The 16274-nt window shown below is 38.1% G+C and overlaps 1 protein-coding gene across 4 annotated transcripts in view; it reads right to left on the reverse strand.

The window, feature by feature from the left end:
- Window positions 1-4349: 4349 nt before the first annotated feature.
- LOC136877532 (uncharacterized protein C2orf42) overlaps window positions 4350-16274 on the reverse strand; it is a 227010-nt gene continuing 215085 nt past the window's right edge. For 3 of the 4 annotated variants that reach the window (XM_068228673.1, XM_067151653.2, XM_067151652.2), the window contains one exon: window positions 4350-5051. In XM_068228673.1, the coding sequence (XP_068084774.1) occupies window positions 4813-5051 (239 nt within the window). In that variant the 3' untranslated portion in view covers window positions 4350-4812. The remainder of the gene's footprint in view (window positions 5052-16274) is intronic. The other variant, XM_067151654.2, reaches the window with a different exon arrangement.

Consider the following 16274-nt stretch of genomic DNA (forward strand, 5'->3'; position numbering starts at 1 on the left):
TCTTCACAAACATTTTAAATGAAGTTTTAATTGTAAATTATTATTTAAGAACTCATAACAATTTCTCACATTGTATAATTTCACTCTAATCTTATATTCTCATTTTATATTTTTTACCACGAAAATCAGGATCCTGATTTTTATCTTTGAGTATGAGTGTAAAAAGGCTGATGATGCCCTTTTAAAGGGCGAAAGATGTCCCTTCAAATTTTAGTTTAATAGGATGTAAGTCCTAACTTTGTAAATTCAATTGTATAGAATAGGTTGATCCTAATAAATTTTGGTAATATCACTAACCTTACTCGGCAGCAATGATGGAAATCTTTCTATAAAGAATTGTACAGAAGAAAACTGGGCATCTTCAATTTTTGAAACATCTGGAAACTTTGCATGTTTCAGTACTTCATCATTGAGAGGAAACTTGTTAATAATATAATCCCATGCTGTGTAGAAGTAAACCCTGGCAGATGAAAAGAACGTTGATTTATCTCTATCATTAAGTTTCCTCATCAAGTTCATTGTCTCAACACCAATGACTAGCTCATCATTGTCTCTCTGATTCTCAATAGAATGGTATGGACCTTTTAATAAAAGGGAACTTTTGATAATTTTTCGTTTAACAAATCTGAAAAGCAGCTACTTTAATAGGTGCATCATTAGTTCTATTACTTTATGAATGTGAGGCGAAGCATTCTGAAATGTAGAATTGAGATTCTCAAATAAAGGAATGACAGCATACTGGAAGGCACAGTATGCCTTATTTAAGCCTGATGACAGAACCATTAAAACATTTCTTAATGATTTTGAATAATGTCCTTATTTTTTAGCACAGGTGTGTCAATTTTGAGACACATGCAAATCTTTTGGGAGCGACCAATTCTGACGACTCAGTAGCTTTCCTCTTTTCATGGTCTTTGTTAGGCTAGTAGTTGATGCACACTGAGCAATAACAAGTACCTCATCTTCAAAGAAGCCAAGTAGTGGACCCCATTGCTCGAACAGCCTCTGCAGACACCTACCTAACTGTACCGGGCGGTACACCTCCACGCCGCTTATTTAAAATTTGCGCCAATTGAAACTCCTCTGCTGGAGGAAGTCTGAACTTTATCTACGGTATTAATTTTCAAGTTTCTCAGAAGATGTCACTACTGGGAAATGTTGTAGTTTCTGAACTGGGTCGTTTTCGACGCATTTTTGTTTCCCTATTGTAAGAAGTGTGAACTTTCTCTTCTAGAGGACACTACTGAAGATCAACAATAGTGCACCCTAGTGCGAAGTGAAAGAACTGTTTTTTGGAGAAATTTTTATTTCAAAAGTTTGTTTCTTGTTAAATTTCTTTCTGTTATTGTTTAAGTTGGCTGTATACCCCTTTCTTTCCCCTTGTTTTGTATTTAGCCAATCCCGAATTTTTAAAATTAATTTTTAACCAATCAGGTGTATCTTCTCCAAAGGGGATATGTTGCTGTACCCTAGCCAATAAAGTGATTGTGGGCGGGTGTTTTCTTCCCTGAAACGCCTCGAACTTTCCGCGAGAGTATATAAACTGCTGATTTTGGGGTCTCTGGGCCACTTCTGTTCCATCTTTCAGTGTGTAAAGTACTTAGCAGGGGGCGGGAAGCGCCTCTTTCTTCGGGCAGCAGTTCAACAATAAGGTAATGGCCGTATAATAACTTCTTTTCTTGCTAGCTCAGCAGTTTAGCTCTCGGGGCGGGTCCGAAGCGTTTCCACCATGTAACTTTCCCTAAAATGTAAAGATACCTTGTATTTATTCTATCCTTTAAGCTACATATTGGGATAGAGAGTGCTTAAACCTCTCGAGCTCCCACTTATATTGTGTTGAGGTGAACTTATTTCTCACAACCGATTCTTCCTTAATGTAATGTAAATTGTTCTTTTCTAAAGTCACCTCTGTAGTATGGGATTAGCCCTTGCATTAGTGGCCTAGAGCCAAATTAGGTTTTTAAACAAATGCATTAGGAGTGCAGTTCGCCTCCTCTCAAATTGGTATTTTAGAGGCCATGTAATTAATCTTTTCTCATTTAATAGGCCTCAGTAGGTTGGGTATCTTACCCCTGTGTTTATGTCCTTAGAGGACAGCTTGAAAGTCAATTTTGGTGTGGTCTTTTATAGGCCAGAACATTGAGAGCGTATTGCTCTTTTGAAATTTGATTTCTGTGTGCCTCGAGCAGGCTTTACTGTGTAATTTTGGAGCAAGTGCTCCTGGGCATGATTGGGGTCTTCTGCCCCTTTGTTGGATTCCTGTATATTGTAAAATTGGGCTACTTGTTCAAGTATTGTGGGTTTGGCTCTCGGAGCCCATCCGGTAACTCTGTAATTGTACATTCTCGAATAGTGGCCTTGCTACTCTGTACCTGCCATGCTTGTTATTTTTTGATTTTATAAAGAAAATATAACCTTGTTAAATTTTACATGAACTCTAATTTCGTAGCTTGAGACCCGTTCACACCCGCACCTTCTTTCACCTCTAACTACCACGGGATACTCCGTAACACTAACGATAGCCATCTTGTGCAAACATGTTTCAGTATCTTCTTCATTTCCTTGCTGTGAAGCTCTTGGAATTTCTTAATGCGTTCCTTCCTCTTATAACTCTTTTCTAAATAATAGAAGATGTCAACTAACAGTTCATCAACTTTAACAGGCAAACTGCTTGCACCTTTCTCAGCAGCCAAGTTAATCAAATGGCATGAGCAACCCAGTACGAAGAGAAATGACTGTGCTTCCTTTAAAACAGCAGCAACTCCATTCTTCTTTCCAATCATGACTGGAGCATTGTCAGAACAGAACACTACACAATTTTGAGTTGGTATTTTGTAACACTCTAACTGTGAAATTACCAAATTATCAATATTACGTCCTGTTGAATCACCCACCATGGCTGGGACAGACAACACTGAGCTATCTTTTCCTGCTTTGCCACAAAACAAGTCACGACAATAGGGTAAACCTTACCATTACTATTATTACTCCCATCCGTAGCTAAAAAAAATGGTTCACGGTGCAGGTAACCGATGAGTTCACTTCTTGAATCCATAGCCATTTTATTCAAAATGTGTGTGGATTTTGTACGACCACAGCCATATTTTTTTTTGCAATTTCTGAACCTGGAAACATTTTCCTACACAGAGCACCAGCATGATCGACAGCAGCTAATGGGATATTATGTTCAATTAAAAATGAAGTGAACAAGCATTCTGCTCTTACTATATCAAGGTCAGCTCCAGAAGAGGTAAAAAATGAATTAATTTTCTGACTGCCATCCTTAAATTTTGTATTGGAGACGTGTTTTAACATATTTAATTCGATTTACTAATTCTGTTCTTCCTCAGTGAGAAACGTTTATATCAGACGAGCACATGGAACAGAATGCGAATGTTTCGCCTTTCCATGATCGTATAAAACAAGGAAATTCAGCAGAATGTGCCTCCCTAAAAGATTGATAATATCGTTTCTTAGTTGAACTATATCTACAATACTAAATCACTTATAAATTCGTCACACAGTTCCACGAGTTTCAGAACTACCGCCAATGTTACTCGCACCCACACAAAAACAAAGCCTTTCAGCTGCTACGAAGCACAATGCAGTAATTAAAGTTGTTATAGGCCTATATAAAATCAAAATCACAGCCTGCTACTTGTTTGGGAAAATCTCAGAGAATGAAGTAGCAGCTGAGTCGCCCGAGTTTTTGCAGTGTTCCTATGAGTTTTCTTAGCGAATTTTAAAAATTTGGGGGTTTAGTCATTGATCAAGCATTTTTTCAAAAAACTCAAATCTTTCCCTAATTTAGCAACCTTTACAGTATTTTAAGATTGCAATAAAGGTTGGCTTTCTTGCCTGCCTGAATGGCATTTCCATTACAAGATAAAAAAATAATTCCATATTGATGGTTTTCACTTTACAAAGCAAATTTAATGTGTCCTCCTGTATGAGGTCGAACAGGTGACAAAAGCATGGTGATAATCGATAATGTGATTATCGATACATTTACCGGTCGAATTTTAAACACTGCATCTCATATTACCAGCTACTATCAAAAGTCAAACAAATTCAATTTGACCGCAGAAAGCGAAAACAAGCGCGGATATTCAATATCCGTACAATCACGTTGTTCATCCATACAACCATAAAACACACTCAAAATCCGTACATTTTACGGAAAAACCAGAATACTTGACAGGTATGTACCATCATTCTTAACAATAACATGAAGAGAATCCCTGATTGTTTTGTCGGTATGGTTCTGATATACCCTGTATAATAGGGGGATAAAGGAAGACCTTATGAACAAGGAATAGCGTACTAATTGTATTAAAAACACACACAACCACATGTAGAACATATACTTTAATGAAGAAAAACATCTTAAAATCAAAAGTAATAGAACACATAAAATACACCAGGTGAAGATGATTCATCAGTCTTACAGACGAGTAAGGAGCACATCAGGTACATACTGCCAATGAACATCCCTAATATTGTAGGACTTAATCTTTGGCCAAGGAGACACGATGCTGTTGTAGTAGGCTGCAATAGCTGAACTGTAGTGAGTAAACTTAAAACTGCTATCTACACAACCAAGCCAAAGAGCTTAGAATTTATCGTAATGCTCAAATAGAAAATGCCATAAAATTCCTTGTGGTTTAAAACTAACTTACACAGTTCTTCTAGTGATATACTTGTGCCTGTGACACCACAGTGGGCATTATACTAGTAAGGATTCAATGCACCTTCATCTACAGACTTGTTCTTGGACCAGCCACATTACCCTATCTCTAAATGTATACACTTCTATAAATCGAGGATAGTTTCACTGGGTTCTATTCGTGTTATTGAGATATCGTCACTGCATTGTGAATCCAACTTGCAGCTATTTCTATGGTTACAGTGATGCTTTTCTGCATGTCCATTCCTCTTATGACCAAATTCAAAACGTATTTTCAGTTCACCAATCTTGCTCACTGGTAAGATATCTGGTATCCACTCGATGAGAAATGGCGTTGGCTCTACTTGGTCTGGAGCAGTATTACCTGAAACAGAATTGTTATAAAGGAACACAATCATGAAAGTGCATCTTCCGTACAAAAGATTCTGACATTTCCAATAATGATCATAGAGGAAAATTAAATAATCTATTAGCATAGAATACAAATTTAATGTAAAACATGCGTTCAGCAGGTTTCACACCTAGTTAGAGGATGTTCAGGAATAAGCAAAGTAAAAAGCACACGTTAATGATTATAACAGTATCAGAAAGAAATGTGAAAGCAGATTCAAGTTAATCCCAAGGCTATCCATATTATAATATATATGAAAGCTTCGCTGACTGACTCATTCATCAATGCCCAGCCTAAACTTCTTTACCGAGAAATGTGAAATTTGAACAGTTTACTTCTCTCATGGAACAGGCAACCTATAATAAGAAAGGATTCTTTGGTCCTGAAGGGGTGAAAAAGGGGTTAATAATATTTTTAAAAGAATGTCTTATGAGTTGTTCAAATTCAAGAGGTGAAACTCAGTATATAAATTCATCATTATAAATAATCAAGCATATGTTTAAATGTTTTTCAAAATTCAACCCTAATAAGGGTGAAGGAGGATGCAAGTTGTTTTCTTAAATGTATCCATAACTCACGAGTTGCTAAATTTGGAGATGAGAAATCTGTTATATTAGGAACTCTTTATTAAAGATAAAGAAATGTGTATTTGGGAGTTTTTCTAAATGGGTGGATGGATGGACAAAGCATTTCATAACCTATATTTACCTTTTGTTGAAAACATGAAATATCCATTAATGACAGTAGAATCTTAATCATCTGAATCAGTTGATTTGTGGCACAGTGTCATGTGTTGCTTAGATACTTTATTTATAATGCATTATGGCAATTAATCTGTTTAGGACTGGATGTTGTTTCAGCTAGAGCGTTGCCTATGGGGTACGCAAGGACTGGAAAGGAGCTTTTGTTTTAATCATAAAAATGGGTCACATCACATTCATAATCTTAACATTAGTGAGGTAGGAAGTGAAGTTGATTTACAACTTAAATTTATCAAACATTAGTGCATAAGATGAATTACTGTGTCCCAAATGTACATCAAACATTGTCAAGAAGGTAGGAGGAGTTACTGGTACATTTCATCTATTTCCTGTACATTCAGTACCAAAAGAGAAACTGTGATTTGCTATTTCCAGATAGGATGAGAAGCAGGTAGTTAACCTTTCCATCAATAATTCTAGCATTAGCACAACTAAAATATTCCTATTCTTTTTGTGTATATTGACTGTCTAAGAAACAGAAAAAAGAAAGGTGTTGAAAATGTGCATTTCCTACAATTGCTATAAAATAGCTTACAAAGAAGAAAATAGCACAAAGGACAATAATCAATAAATGCCATTGTCTCCATTGTATAACACTTCCATCATCAATAAAGCAGAAATACGAGCTGATTCACTAGTTAGAGATCACAAATAGTGCAGAGTTAAATCTAAATAAGAGTAAAATATCTTCACCTGAAGATAGAATGGATAATATTAACAACAATGGTAATAGCAAAATGAAGGTTCTATTCCTCTTGAAAGAAACTGAAATCTATAAGAAAAACAGATATGGTGAAGCAACTCATGAAATGTATGTACTTTAGCAGAAGAAAGCACCAATGGACTAAGGGTTTATAAGGTTACTGAACTGTCTCCAAGGTCTCTCAAACTGTAGAATTCTTAGAATTTGTCAAGAAGAGACTGATATCAGGGGCAGTGATGGGGGGGATGTAAAGGAAAGCAAGCTTACACTTCTCTCGAAGTAATTCAGTCCCTTTAATTTCCCCTCTATCTATATATATAAAATAAGAGTTTTGTCTGTACATTGCTCAGAATTTGAAAAGAATGGTATTTCTGTATCGGTCATGACCACAGTAACAAGAAAATGCATTTTTTACTTTTCCGTAATTTCTGTCTGTCTGTCTGTCTGTCTGTCTGTCTGTCTGTCTGTCTGTCTGTCTGTCTGTCTGTCTGTCTGTCTGTCTGTCTGTATGTACACGCATCACGAGAAAATGGCTGAAGAGAATTTAATGAAAATCGGAATGTAAAGTCGGGTGATGAACCGCTAAAATCTAGGCCATAAATTATTTTAATCACGCTGAGTGAAATGGTACTTTAGGGGAAGGCCTGAAATTTAATTCTCAAATATTTATGTTATTAGTGATCGTGTCTTAATGAAAATCGCTAGACAAAGATGGGAAATAAGTCGCTACAATACAGGCTATACACGCTGAGAAAAATGGTAGTTTAGGGGAAGGCCTAAAATTTAATTGTCAAATATTTATTTTATTAGTGGTCGTATCTTCACGAAAATTGGTATGCAAAGTCGGGGAATAGGTCGCTATAATCTAGACTATCAATAATGTTATTCGCACTGAGTGAAATGGTAGTTTAAGGGATGGCCTGAAATGTAATCTTTATATAAAATAAGTGTTTTGCCTGTGCATTGCTCAGAATTTGAAATGAATGATATTTCTGTATCTGTCATGTCGACAGTAACAAGGAAATGCATTTTTTACTTTTCCGTAATTTCTGTCTGTCTGTCTGTCTGTCTGTACTCGCATCAATAGAAAACGGCTGAAGAGAATACTACATAACTAACATAACTTTAGTTATGTCGTAAGTTAGTAGTAGTTATGTAAGAAGTTATTAAATTTCCGATCACTTATGTCTTATACATTGTTACCGTACCGCATATAATCAGAGATATTCATGAATTTGGATTTTTGTTACTAAGTCCATATCAGCACCAAGTCACGAGAAAATGGGTAAACAGAATTTAGTGTAAATCGGTATGAAAAGTCTGAGAATAAGGAACTACAGTCTACAATATCAATAATTTTGTAAGACACCCTAATATCACAGAGTCGAAAGAAAACTAATGTGAAGGCCTGCAATATAGAACGCTCATAAACTTTATCAACAATAACATTACATTGACCATTGTTTCTTGTGATGTGCTTTTTGTCTTCTGTTTCCTCTCATCCCCGATAGATAGGATTACTGCAGCGTACCGAGGTTTTCTTAATTTGCTTGACGTCGCACCGACACAGGTAGGTCTTATGGCGACGATGGGATAGGAAATGAATAGTGGTGTGAAGGAAGCGGCCTTGGCTTTAAGGTACACAGCCTGGTGTGACTGGTGTGAAAATGGGAAACCACGGAATACCATCTTCAGGGTTGCCGGCAGTGGGGTTCGAATCCACTATCTCCCGGATGCAAGCTCACAGCTGCGCGCCCCTAACCACATGGGCAACTCGCCTGGTCATACCAACTGTAACAGCCTGCCTGTATATTGGCGGGAAGTAGCTGGGTGTAAGATAACTTTCTTCTTTAGCATGCCATTCCTCTGGTTCATACATTTTCTGATATATCTGGTACGTAACACACTGGTTCATCATAGTATTCGAGCTATTCAATCCCTACTCTGAGGCACCGATTGGAATGAGTAGTGTGCATATTTAACGAAATAATGACAGAGGAGTGTTCACGGCAGTCTGCGACCTGGTTATTCCAGCTCTAGAACTTTGGACTCTTAGATCGGCACCATAGTACTGTTCGTTGAAAGTGAGAAAGTGTGCGGTTTTTCATTTGATAGAGTATTTTATATGATAACATTGCTTTCAATCCCTACATTCCTACTGATGTTTTTGTAATGACCTATGTTGAATTCAGTTAGGAAAACCACCAAGTCAGTCTTTCTGAAAATCCCGTAGCGAAGCACGGGTACATCAGCTAGTTCACATTATAAATATATCTGTATGTCCCAATTTATCCTGATCTGGGTGCAAGAGAACATTCTCCTACAAGCAGCGTTCGAAAATTTATTTGTGAAATTCCATGACTAGCACATGATTGAGTAACCTGACAGTGTTAGCTGTGGAGAGGGTGACTGCCAAGGGACTAGAGGTGGAGGACATCCAGGGGTGCCTTCCCGCATCACGCTCATTGTTTCTCTCCCTGGCCGCCTTCTGCATGAGGTCATATGGTATGAAGACAGCACTCGCCCACCCTGCTGAAGAAACACGTGTTTCTACACTGCCGATCTTTCCAGTTAGTTCTGCTTTATGCTTTGGTTTGGTGTGAACCTGTGCAATGTAATGATGAGTGGAAACGTTAAAAGTTGTATTTATTGTGCTGTGGTGCAGTGTCGTAATGATGGATTTAAATGTGCTTGTGTTATGTACCACAGGTTTTCAAAAAATGATGAGTCAAAGCGTTTGTGGATTTCTCGCTGTAAGCGAACTTATAAGTTTAATCCAGACAATTCTTGTATATGTTCTGTTCATTTCCTTCCAACGGATTATGAGGGGATATCTATTTATATAAAATAAGAGTTTTGTCTGTACATTGCTCAGAATTTGAAAAGAATGGTATTTCTGTACCGGTCACGTCCATAGTAACAAGGAAATGCACTTTTTACTTTTCTGTAATTTCTGTCTGTCTGTCTGTCTGTCTGTCTGTCTGTCTGCCTGTCTGTCTGTACAATTTTACCCCTCAGACCAACCCACCACACTAATTGCAGTCACACCCTTCTCGATCTAATAATAACAAACAATTCAGCGAAAGTCGTGCAACATGGACAAACATCAGCCCCGGGACTATCTGAACATGACATAATCTACCTGTCCTACCAATCACAAAGCCCGAAACCAAGGACGAAAATATTATCTATTCAGGGACCTCAGACTAATTGACGCAGATAAATTAGAAGAAGATGCTCTTTCTGAGCCATGGATGGAGATAAATCATGTCAATAATGTAGAGGAAATGGTCTCAACATTTGATAACCTAGTAACGCAACTCTACGATCGGCATGCCCCAGTGCGTATGGGAAAAGGCTCCAGAACTCCTTAACCGTGGATAGATGACGAAATTCGCCACTTAATGGCTAAACGAGATGCTGCTCATAGACGATACATGCACTACCCAATGGAAGTGAACCACCAGACTTATAAAACTCTGCATAATAAAACGACCTCTAAAATTCGAAGCGCTAGACTACGTTACGCCCATAACTTGATTAGACCTGACGTACGCCCTGCGACGATGTGGAAATCAATGAAATATTTTGGCATCAATAACCGTTACCGCAGCCCGACAATGGAATCTCTTACCAGTGGACGTCAGAAGCATGTCCAGCAACTCAGCTTTTAAACATGCCCGTGTCGAAATACTAGGTAAACATGCATGAATCATCAAATTATGACCTGAAAACACCTCCTCCTACCGCCTCTTCATTATTTCCCTCTTCCTTTCACAGATATTCTTCTTCTTTTCCCTCTTCTTTTTCTTCTCACTAATCCTTCTCTTCATCTCTCATTGAAGGCGATATTTCGGTGTACTGTAGAAATGTATACATTTTCTAATCTTCCTTTTAAGTAGTAGTTATGGTACTCATTCATATATTTTTAATGTACTCTACGTACGATGTGTATTATATATATGATTTTTCTTTTTTTTTTTTCCTTTTATAAGTGTGGTTACTTTTATTAATACTATTACTGTTTCTATTGTTAACATTATCATATTATAATCATCAGTAGTTATTATTTAGTGTTCCAGGTTAAGAATGGTTAAGTGTAAGAAAGGGAGCACATCCCTAACTTTGCCAATAAATAAAACATATTATTATTATTATTATTGTTATTATTATAATTATTATAACACGCTTCATGAGAAAACGGCTGAAGAGAATTTAATAAAAATCGGAATGTGAAGTTGGGGGATGAGCCACTACAATCTAGACTGTAAATAATTTTACTCACGCTGCGTGAAATGTACTTTAGGGGAAGGCCTAAAATTTAACAAATGTAAATTTATTTCCTTATATTTTTCATCAAGACTGTAAGTGAGTGAGAGTTGCGTAAATGCACCATGCTTTTTCTTGGTGAGACCTGGAAAATGACATATTTTTGTTTGTTTTTTGATTGTTTATATTTGCCATTTATGTGATTGTGTTGTGTGTGGTTTCGATCCACAGTGTTCTGTTGTGCTCATGAGGTCACTCATGATTGAGGTGTATATATTAGTAGGATGTTTTACCACTCAGCGTAGATTTATTCTACAGTTAGATTAGTTATATTGTCTCTCCTACGTGCATTAAAATACGTCTTTTCTTAAGATTACGGACCCACACTGCAATGTCAAGTGTGCAGGAAAGGGGAAATATACTCATCTACAGTTGAAAGAATTAACAAACACGAATCCAGGAGCGTGGTGCGAGCACACTAGCAAAAGTGGTAAAGTAATCAAATTCAAGAATATTTTCCCCTGTAATGTTAAGTATGTGTCGGCATAGGCTACGCTTGTAAATTTGTATTATATTTTGATTCTCAAGATGGACTCTATTAAGCTGAGAGAATGATCTGATTCATGTAATTTTTGATCACTTTAATTTTTTTTTTTGTTGCTATTTTTTTTCATAAACATATTGTTCCTCTGAACTGACGTCATGCTTTGCCTTGCTTTATTTATAGCTTTTAGTTGACCTCACCATGTCCATATTAGTTATATGTTCCTCATCAAAATTCAGGGTGTAAATATTTTTAAAGCATTATTTTTTCATAGTTCGAACTGAGCACGGCTGGGAGCAGCTGACTAGTATGGGGCAAATTACCTTCATGGTAGAAACGGGGACACTAGTACAAGTGAAACTACGTCACAGGTCTGTATGTTTTACTTCCATATCTGTAACCTAATCTAATGGTATAAGCTAATGGCCTAATGGTGTCTAAAACACTGTTCTAAAACACGTATGTATTGGCATTCCACAGGTCTCCACTGAACGATATATAGCACAAAGACAGAAATATCAGGAAATGGGCGATGTCTATTCTCACTACATATAAGAGAAAACTCGACCAGTCAACTATTACTAACACAATTGAAGATAAGGACGAAGAAATAGAAAAACTTCAAGGACAAGTTGAAGCATTAAAAAAGGAAACATGTTGTTATGTTGGTGACGCTGAAAGCTACAAAAGACGCGCTTAAAAAATGTAGACGTCCAAGGTATGTCGTATCAGTCAAAAGACGACCATCACCAACCAAAGTGACACAAAATGTTATCAGGAAAGAGGTAGAAAAAATACAGTCAAAATGTTTTACACCAGGACAGATATAGTGTCTTGTCAGTGCAAAGAAAAGAGTGAAATAGTCCTCAGAAGACATTGCAAGTGCTCTTATATTTAGCGCACTTTCTAAAAAGGCTTATGTGTACCTTAGAAAGAGAAACACTCCTTTACCTGCTAGATCAACATTGCAGAAGTGGATACAAAAACAAATGCAGACCTGGTATTTTGAAGGAAGTGTTCCGTTTATTTAAGTCTGGCGCAGCAAATTTTCAAGGACTGGAAAAATATGCTGTCTTGTGTTGTGATGAGATGAATATTTACTTTTGTATTTGTTATGATTCAAGGTATGATGTAATACTGGGTCCCTACAGGAATGTCCTTGCAGTCATGGTTTAAGGTTTGTTTTCTCAATGGAAACAACCTGTGTATAATGACTTTGACAAGACCATGACAGCCGATCTTCTGCAGGACATTATTACAAGCATTGAAGCATGCCACATTAATGTGGTTGCCGTAGCATGTGATATAGGAGGGAAAGACGCTAAAGTGTTGAAAGAGCTGCATGTAAATATGGCCAACATTTTCTTTTATAATCCCATGGACAAATTAAGAAAAGTGTGAGCTTATGAGAAACCATTTCTAAGATGAAAGTCTTATGCTGCCCGATGGAACTGAAGTACGTACCGGTATGATACAAGAATTGTTACCACACCAAAATGGGGACCTAACACCAACGTATCATATCAATGATGTTCACCCGAGTGTAACTGGACGATCTTGTCAAAATGTACGATTAGCCGCACAACTGTTTTCTCAGAATACTGCTAAAGCAGTTAAATACTCCCAGCATAAAGATCATGAAAGTGAGTTCTTCGAGTTGGTTAATGATGTATTCGATGTATTAAATTCTAAAATCCTCAAGGACCATAAAACTCCACTCAAGAGTGGCTATGGACTTAACCTTCACAGCCAAGAAAGTACCCTGAAAAGATTTCTGGATATTATCTCCCAAGTAAGGGTTGGCAAAAGAAACAGTCTACTACCTTTTCAGAAGGGATTTGTAATTTCAATTAAGTCATTACTCAGACTTTTTGAGGACCTGAAAGGATAAGGTATTGTACCATTCTGTTGGTTATAAGAATGGATATTTAACGCTGATAAAAGAATGCGCAACAGGACGCTAACTGTGAGGGCGTGATGCTATATGGAGAGCGGGAATCGAGAAGGGGATTCCCGAGGCAAGGCGTGGTCGTGTGCGATAAAGAAAGAATATAGGAGGAAGAAAGAAAGAGAGATGGGTGTTGTCTGGGGGAGAGACGTGCCACCTTAACAGAGAATTTCAGCGGGAACTGACAGGCTCACCACGCTATGGAAATTGAGTCATAACTCCTATATTTGAAGGTTTTACAAGAAAGTAATAGGTTGGGAATAGGTGACAGAATTTTCTGAAGCCATAGGCACCTCAAAGTCTATCAATATATAGTTGAATAAATAACTACGTGGGAGGCCGACTGCCGTGAGAAAATGTTTCGAGGCCACATGCCAATCTCAAGTTGTTTCCCGGGACTTCCCAGCGAGTCGCGTGGGTTCCTGGATTCTATAAGAGCAAGGAAGGTGGAAGGAGGTGATCAGTCCATGATAAGATCGCTGTCCGTGTGTGTCGCGTTCTGCTGATGCTCGCGCCAGAAACCTTTATTTATGACAAAGATGGTGATTACTTTAATACGGTTGTGCCAAGGTTTATTCAGTGAATCGGTGATTCATAAACTTTCCAGTAACCATTCAATCGCATGATTGTATTTAGACGCTTTACAAGTGAGGTCGCAAGTGCCTAATTAACCGACTGTAGACAATGCCGTACGTGTAGACTTCATCATGAAAAGGTACGGGTAACCATGTAAATAGTGTGAGGTGCGGAAGAAGTGCAAGTATAAACTAAAATCATTTGTGCTATTCCTGCTATACGTATGGGTAAGAATCAGTCAAGCATGAGATAGTGACAATGTGTTTGACTGATTAAGTTGTTGATTTCAGATAGTAGATATCGCCTATATACATTCGTGCGCGATTAAGTAGATGAAGGGGAACGATGACTTTAACGTCACGGATCGCCAGTACTGATTTTTGCATCGAAAATTAAATAAAAGCACCGGGAATGCTGTGCTGTTAATAAATTAGGCATTTCATTCCAGTGAAGACTCGTGCTGTGTTTCGAGAGACGTGTGATACGAGACCTGCCGACCACAACCTCAAGAAGAAGGCCTCATGAACGAGTCATCCCTCAAGAAGACGGCTTCATGAACGAGCAACCCATGGAGACTGGACGCAGAGGATCGACCCAGGACCACATCGCTACCATGATGGGCTGAGCAGGCATTGCTTAACCCTGACGGAGGAAGAAAGAGGTCTCCAAGATGATAGATAAGTGAACAATAATTAATATATATGTGTAGGGTTGGGGGGTTGTTATGCAGAAATACGGTGATTAGTTTGTAAAAATAGTAAGGAGTAGGATTACGGCACATTAGGCCATTTATTAAGATGTTTCCTTTATATAATTTAGGTTAGGTATACACAATTGTATTTTTTATTGTCTATAGGTAAGCAAGGATTAAGGTAGCATATGATAGTAGTCGTAGGGAAGCTTAGGCACGAGCTTAGATCAATGTTTCTTGGTGCCCGGCATCTGTCGATATCTGCTTGTATTTATAGGTTAATCATGATAGAGTACCCTTATGCTGGGAGGGGAATACGTCTGCACAATGTAGAGCACGTATGCGGCCTGGATTTAATTGTTTACTCCATGTTTATATGGTGTTGGATTGAATGTGAGGGTAATGGGTATAACCCGTAGGCGATGTCACAGATATTTGCGACCCTTTGTACTATGTCAAATTAGGGCTTGAACCCATGACTTGAGGGTTAACTGGAACACGTCGCTTAGGCGGACGGCGAGATGGATATGTATAACATGTGTAATACTCCAGGTGGTCGAATCGAGACCCAGGGCGGTCTGTCACGGACGTTGGATAGTGCAGACACGTATGTTGATTTCCTCACTCATTTATTGTGGCGATTTTCGTCATGTGTTGAGACAAGGTTAAGGTAGAGTAGAGCTCTGCATGTTTGAAACTGGGTTATGTTTTTGTTTTGTTTGTGTGAGGGTGCTTCACGGCCCAGGCCTTGGAGGTCGTTTACCTTGCCTGCACAGTGGGGAGGCTCGCAGCCATTTTTAAAATACAAGACGAGGGCTGGAATTCCTTCCCGCAGGCGAGACAAGCATGTGCGAGGGTACATTCATTCATCCCCTCTTTCTCTCATACTTTATTTAACTTTGTTTATATTGGTAGGGCGGTAGATGGAAACGAGGCACTAAGAAAACTTGTTTAAGCCGTAAATTTTGTAAATATAATGTTTGTTTGAATGGACCTTGGTTCATATCCACAAAGGAGTGATATTTCATGCGAGATTAGAAAGATTATGTCTGTAGTCGTAGGTTCAAACTTATTATCTTGTGTGGGCATTTTCCCAAATATATGTGGGGATCTTTTAGTGGCGTTATTTCTGCATGACAAGTTCTCACCCTAGCATCATATACTTCACGTGCAGGTACAGCGTGGCTGTTCCGTATAAGAGCACATTTGTTTCTTGAGTTCACTTATATAGTCTCCACACGACAAACCAACCAGATAGCGAATAATTTTCTTTGTTTGATGTTTATCTTATTCATGATATGAGCCTGTTGGGCATCCATTTTAGCACGATTGGTGCAATAAATTGTAATATAAAGGAAAAGAAATGTTGAGTTAAGAATACACAACTTGTGCTCAAAATGTCAGTAGGTGCGTTTGTGTTCCTCATTTCGTAGTTAATGTAGTATTGAGTCACCCATGATCCTCTCGTCATAGAACCCAAAATTAACGACCCTTTCTGCCGATTGTAGCTGAGCTGGAGCCCGTATGCAAGAACAAGAAGAGCAGGTAGGTATCATCCTGCAGTATTAATGTGCCCTATAGGGTACATATAAAATGGCCCCCAAAGGCGTGTGGCGAGAGTATCATGAGGGAGGTTAACAATATCGCCGATAATGTACTAATTTGCTTTAGTTGTGTGTGATGAGTGTATAAGATGCTGACGCT

Source organism: Anabrus simplex, chromosome 7, assembly GCF_040414725.1.
Source record: "Anabrus simplex isolate iqAnaSimp1 chromosome 7, ASM4041472v1, whole genome shotgun sequence".
In the NCBI taxonomy this organism is placed as follows: Eukaryota; Metazoa; Arthropoda; class Insecta; order Orthoptera; family Tettigoniidae; genus Anabrus; species Anabrus simplex.